A 6,973-nucleotide genomic window follows, 5' to 3' on the forward strand; every position below is an offset into this window, starting at 1 on the left:
GCAGAGTCTCTAAGGCGAGGACGAAGTGACTGGTGTATTGTTTCACTGCAGGCTGTATATGGACTTCATTTCTGCTCTCTGTCTTCCACAGTCTTCTTGGATGTAGGTTGCAAAAAGTTCCAGTTTGCCTTGGAATGAGCCATGACTCCACCACATCGATGGCCGTTCACGTTTGTAGACTCCTGCACTCTCCTCTTGAGTGGTATTAGGTGGAATTAAAGAACCTGGACCTGGGGAGCCTTTGCACAGCAGACAGTGAGCTGACCTCTGACCCTGGGCCTCCTTTAATCAGCAGTGACTTGTACATTTCTTGTGAATTTAGCATTTCTGCATTGCATTTCAACCAATATGAGACGCTTCTTTTAAATTTCCACATGTTGGAGTTCATAACAATGGAGTTACTTCCTCGTTGCATTTTATATTAGACAACGTACCCCATGAAAAAGAAGCTGGCTCCTTGGTTTAATTTAGAGTTGCATACTCTGAAACCCAAATTCAGACACAATTACAATAATGTAGCGATACTTTCCATTCCTGTAATTCATCATTATTATTGTATCATTAGTGTATTGTTAACACAGAGCAAAGGGTGAAACTATGTAAATTCTTTTCTTTTTTTGTACATAATTTGGTAAAAGATTAACAACTAAAGTGATTCAACAATTATATATTATTATTGTTATTATTACTATTATTATTATCATTATTATACAAAGATGTTAAGTAAACAAGCAATGATCAGAAAAAGCTAAGAAAAGTAAATTAATCTAGTGCTGTGGGAATGAAACATGAACTAGTTTAGACATTTTGCAGAAGAATTATTTATATGAAACATTTTTTAAAAAAACAGAAGTACCTCAAAGCTATAGTAAATTGATTGTTGCGAAGGCTTAAAATATTAAAACCTAAAAATTCTCAGTATTTGGAGCAGTCGTGCTTTCAGTATCCTTGCTGCTAATCTCCTGAGTCTCTGATGCTTTACAAGAACAGAGTGAAGCCAGAAACTTATCCAGGATGCTTTTCCGACATAACAAATACAAAGTTGTGTCTGCAAGGGGACTAAGAAAAACACAAACTTCAAAAATGTTACTAAGAATTAATTCATGGTCTTTGAAGAGATAAACAATTATAGGCAGGAAAAGCAGAGTGTAAATTAGCAGCACTGCAACCTGAATGGCTGCAATTCGTCGTTTTTCATCTGCTGGGACACTGATGGCTCCAGAAAGAGCTTTAATAGTCCCAACCAAGCAGAAGACGAAGAAGGGAAATGGCAGGAGGAGAGCACATGACAAGATGGGGGAAAAAATCCTATGAGTAAAAGGCAGAAAAAAGATTATGAGAAAAGGAACGGGAAGAACCCAGACTACGACACAGACCACCACATATGTCTTGATGTTTCTCCTGAATCTGTACCACAGTGGCTTGGCAACAACCAAATATCTGTAACAACAGAAATAGCTGTTTAGTCAATGGAGACTATCAGATACAGACTAATGGGATTATGTGAGACAGAAAAGAAGCATAAAGAGACAAGTTTGGTTACCTTTCACAGGAGATACAGACCATGAATCCAACACTGGCAATTAAACCAAAAAATAAGATGCCAGAGCCTTTTTCTGGGCTAACTAAATATGTAATTCTGCAGCAGAACTGAATGAGATCAGAAAAGAGAAGGTTGATGACATAGACAGGGAGACTCTGATTCTTTTTCACCTACAAGAAAGACAGAGAAAAAATAACCAATGACACAAGAACACTTAACAAGTCAAATATTGCCTGTTTCATATATTCCAGTATTTCTAAGGGTAAGAAATGGCAGACTTGAACCTGTAATTGTCATGATTTGGGTTTTGTTTGGTTTATGTTTATCATTTGATCAGCTAGTCTTGTCTTCCACCTCAGGTTTTGTTTCTGTTCTGTCTGGTTTTAGAGTCTTCAGCTTCTGTACTGTTTTAATTTATCCGGTCTTTGTATTTAGTTCTGATATCCCTTCGGTGCTCTGTGTAGTCTTAGTTTATCTTCTATCTTAGGTTTGTTCTTCATGGTTATTTATGTTCTAGGGTTGGTCTAGTGTCTGTTCCTTTCCACGTGTTTTCTGTCAGCTTGTTTCCTCCTGCAGCCTCTTTCCCCCCTCTGATTACATCCACCTGTTTATGGTTAATTGGCTCACTCTCTCTCCTTTGTTCTCCTGCCTTTTTAAGCCTCCCTCCTCTGCCACTTCCCTGCCAGTTCATTGTCAAATCTAATCATGTCAGTTGTGTCTTTCTAGTGATGGCGAGATGAAGCCTCATGAGGCATTGAACCACTCAGCCAACTGGTTCGAGAAAAGGTTCATTTCTTGACGGTTCATGTGCACACAGCACCACCTACTGGCAAGTTGTATAATCACAGCCAGCTGTATCTTAACACGTGTGATGCATATCATTTTTGTCTATTATGGCTCTTGGGAATGACTTCACAGAAGGTGTAGGACGAAATCATTTGTCTACATAAATTTTGTAAACACATGTGTACAATAAAATATTGTTTGAATGTATTCTCTGTGTGTAATTATTCCCAAAATAGTAGTGACATGATATGGCATGTTGTGTAATGTTTTTCTGTGACTCTAGAAAAATGGCATGGGCTTAATCAGGCAGAGGACAATGAAAGTGCTTGTGGAACTAGGCAGGGGGTAGTGAATAGGCTAATGCTTGTGTAACTTGGATGATTTCATGCATTTTTATTAAGAAACAACAATTTCTCCACAGTTTTTGGTTTCAAATGATTTCTCTTTTTTGATACTACTTCTCCAACCTTTGAAAAGACACGCTCACATGGCACAGATGATGCCGGGTTGCATAAATAAATAAGTGCAAGTATGTACAGATTGGGGTACTGTGACCGATGATTAGCCCAGTACTATACGGTCCCACATTTTACCCTCAGCAGCAACACTGAAGCACACAGAGGTTCCCGCTGCGTCTTTACGCACGATCCAGCTGCTGATGTCTCCTCTCTTTTCAGCTCAATGCAATTCTAGACAGTAACAGTTTATAACCTATATCACCTTTCACAGCAACAGGTTTCTCATCTCAGTCGACCAGACAAATCTCTATTGCTCTCCTCAGTGCGCTCTGGGCGGTGAGGTGGGAGGATTTTACCCGATGGTGCGCTGCGTGCGAGGGATAAACAGGGGGGAAATGCATAAATAAAAACTGTAAAGGGCTCCTATACAGTGATCATAGGAGCTGACCGGTCTGAGATCAGCCTCCTGATGTTACAAGTTCTTTAAAATGAAAGCGCGCACCCAAATTACAAGTAACGTAATTTTGCGCACCTGAAAAAAGCGCACGGCAGAAGCGCACCGAAGTGCTGAGGCACAGAAATACGGTGCATGTAGTTAAAAATGCAGAATTAATAAAAACAACTTATAACCAGACGTAGCGTTTTAAACTGCATCTGGTGAGCAGAACTGTTTTATGATCCAGAGTGCAGCCATCACTGGTTCTGAATGAAGGCTTTATCTGGCAGCAGCCCCCCCCTCCCCTCCTGCGTACACGGTACAGGACCTTACCGGCTTACTTTCACCACTGGTTAAAACTAAAATTATTCATAACTCTGATCGCTCTTCCTGCTGCTCTGTTAACATGAACTGCAGCAGGAATTACTGATGGCCACAAGCTGTGAAAGAAGCTGAAACATCTCAGCAGAAGGCGGAGTTTTTATCGTCCGCTGCCCAGATGGGCGTTGGGATTTTTATGCGTGAAAGATGCCATGTTTGCGTGTGACCGTGTGAAGTCAGTGACGGTCAATGCGTGATAGTTGAGAGCACTGATCTCCTATCTATCTATCTCTCTCCTAAACTCTCCAAACACCAAACTAACTGTCTCAAACTAAATAACCACTATCCAAACTCTGCTATCCAAACTAAATGACTACTCTATCCACTCTCTCAACTGACCGCAACTCGCCTACAACAACCCACATTTTGAATGGAGCCTGTGGGGATTCTAAAGCTGTCAAAGCCGCGCCAACATCTGAGCCACTTCCCGAAGCAGTCACGTGGTACAGCCGCCCAGCGAGGCTTCGGACGTCATCGTTTTCGGCTCCTCCCCTAAATGAAGCAAGCCTCGATACGCGCTTCACGGAAACGCCCCCTCCATTACTCGACACACGCCTCGAAGCCTCGGCACATCACGTAACATCACTATGTCTTTCCTTGTCAAGTCTCCGGTGAGTTTAAGTTCCACATTTTTTTCCTGTACTGTCTACTTCTGGATCATTTAAGTTTGTCACCTCCCGGTATGAGTTTTTTGGACTGCCATTGTTTGTATCATTTTTGGATTAAGATTTTTGACCTTTGTTTTGCCTGAATCTAGTCATTAAACCCTGCTTAAGCTCAAAACCTCTTTGTCTGGTCGAATTCTGGGTCTTCCTGTCTCTGAGCTTCATGACAGTAATGAGAACAAACCATTGTTTAAAGTGTAAATAGAACATTCATTATTGATAAATAGATATAACTTATTTTGTACTTACCTGGAGAAAAAGTGCAACAATCACTATAAAAGTCAAAGGAAGTCCAACTCCAATAGTGATCAAGTCCACCAATTTTACAATTGGTATATGCAAAAAATTGTCATTTTTATCACCAGTTCTGTTCTCATCAGATCCATAATCATATTCTTCTGATGTGTAGTTGTAGTCCAACTCTTCCATCGTCAGTGTGGAACTAGAATTTTGAAGACAGTTGTACTTATAAACATAAGTGATGATTTTTGTGTAAATCTTACATTTATGACTATTTTTCTATTCTAACATGTAAATTGAAATGTTAAAGCAGAAAATCTAATTGAATAATATTGATGAAGGATTTTCTGTCAAGGTTTTAGGAGTCAGACCGAAGCACATACAAGAGCTCGGGGGTGCATGATGAGTAGACAATGAATTTTAATGGATAAACAAAGTTTACAAAGCATACAGGGACACAGAATCCTGGAAGACGACAAACTTAGACCAGAACAGGGTAAACAGACGAATGAAGATGGAGGACCTGTTGAGCTTGTATGCCGAGAACCCAATATTTAAGCCGACACAATGATATATAATTTTAAAAAGTATATTTGTTGAGTAAAATCATTAAAACAATCTTTATTGTCCAGCCATACTGGTTTTGAATTTAAAAAAATACTTTTACTATGCGCTGAAAATGTTTCAGCAGTTGTTCATCACCACACACATCAACTAATTAGCACATTAACCAAATATCAGAAGCATTTGCTTTCAAGCTTCATCTCCCAAGCATGCTTACCATCACCTCAACAGCAGAGCAACAAATAAGCTTTAAAAACAGAACAATAATATTTGTATAAGTAATTGTAAAAGTATAAATTTACCTTTTGTTTGTTCTTCAGCCAGAGATCCTTTCTGGACCGCTCACATCTATCTAACTGGTCAGCTGAAATAGAAATGGCTGTTCTGATATATAATCAAGCTTCTTTTTTTTTCCTGTAACACTTAGTGTTGTTATGAAGAAATTGATCACTCTAAAGCTTTGAAGTGTATTTAAGCAATTAATGCTTTAGTTTAATACTTTCTGAAATAAAAAAAGCATCTACTAATGAGGAAATCTTATGAATAAATAATATTTCCTTTGGACTAATGGTTTGTCCAATATTATCATCCATTTGTCTTTTTCTTTATAGAATTTTCTATTGCATCTCAAATAATTTTATGTGTATGCTATTTTGTGTTCACTTGTGTTTTGTGTAGAAATATCTAATTTCTCAAAAAACACTTTTTTTATTTGTCTAATCTTTCTTTTGTTTCAGTTTGTAATCTTCTCATCAAACTTAGTATTCTCCACGTGGAATAGAGCAATAACAAGTAGACTAAACATGATTAATTATCCTAATAAAACTACATAGCTGTTCAATCAAACCTACCTCCATGCTTATTAGAAGAGCTGTATTGGAATGTTAATTTTTGTTTTTATCTCTTTACAGTCATCACTCCCCTGTAAGTTACAGAAATGCAATAATTTTAAGTATATTTACCATTATTTTTGAATTATTGTCTATTATTGGTCTTTTTGATTTAATTGTATTTTATTGTCATGAATTTTCCTCTGCACCATTGATAATGAGACATTGTCCTTGTTGGGCTTTCAAAGATTTAAATCATTATAATAAAAATATATTTATCATATCCTGATGCATCTCCATAAACCAAGTAAAATAATATTGAGTAGGTCCTCTGGATGGGTTCTTCTTTGTTGAAGAACCCATGTTTCTTTTCCAAGATACTCATACTCTTTGAGTCTGAGTTACAGGTTAAATTAGCCTTATAAGCAATACCTATGCATAGTAGATCATCAAGGCTGATTGCGAGAATTAAAGTTGGTTGTTTAAACGCATAAGAGGACCATCAGCCTAACCACCAACCCATACTTCTCTAATGGCCATTTATTGTTACCAAAGGAACACTCTCATTCACTGCATTGTTAGAGTGAGATGATTAGACAACGTAGATGTACTGGTAAGATCCATTGTTAGCATTATTAAAGGTATAGTGGACGATCTTTTTCGGCTTGGAGTTTTGGGAGGATCACCTTATCTATGCCATCTGACAGCTTGCTCTTTGCTTTTATTTGTTACTATTTGCCTATCTGAAGGTCCTGGCAGCTCAAGCGGGGTGTTGAGCTCACTAACCTCCGACTATTAAACCTATTAAAGATGAAAAATATGCTGCTCTAACTATGTGAGGGGTCTTTGTATACAAAAGCAGATTTTTTTCCAGATTAGGTTGGATTCCTCTAGATATGTAAAGCACAATTTTCTCTCCAGCCTCCAACATTGTGCTTCAAATTAAACAGCTCTAAATTAAACCAGGGAATCAGCCTCCTATGAATCATTTCCTTCTTTCTCAAGGGGGCTGTGTTGTCTAATGCAAAACGCAATGAGGAAGTAACGTTATCTACAAGCACATAAAGTTG

At 38.1% G+C, this 6,973-nt stretch overlaps 1 protein-coding gene across 1 annotated transcript; it reads right to left on the bottom strand.

Annotated features, from left to right (window-relative positions):
• Positions 1 to 905: 905 nt before the first annotated feature.
• On the bottom strand, positions 906 to 4,698 carry LOC110367515 (G-protein coupled receptor 4-like). Its single transcript, XM_036131379.1, has 3 exons — positions 4,519 to 4,698; positions 1,544 to 1,713; positions 906 to 1,440 (listed from the first exon to the last, which is right to left on the bottom strand). The coding sequence occupies exons 1-3, from the start codon at positions 4,696 to 4,698 to the stop codon at positions 906 to 908; spliced, it is 885 nt and encodes a 294-aa protein (XP_035987272.1).
• Between the last annotated feature and the right edge of the window lie 2,275 nt (positions 4,699 to 6,973).

The sequence above is a fragment of the Fundulus heteroclitus genome, unplaced genomic scaffold (genome assembly GCF_011125445.2).
Source record: "Fundulus heteroclitus isolate FHET01 unplaced genomic scaffold, MU-UCD_Fhet_4.1 scaffold_43, whole genome shotgun sequence".
Lineage (NCBI taxonomy): Eukaryota > Metazoa > Chordata > Actinopteri > Cyprinodontiformes > Fundulidae > Fundulus > Fundulus heteroclitus.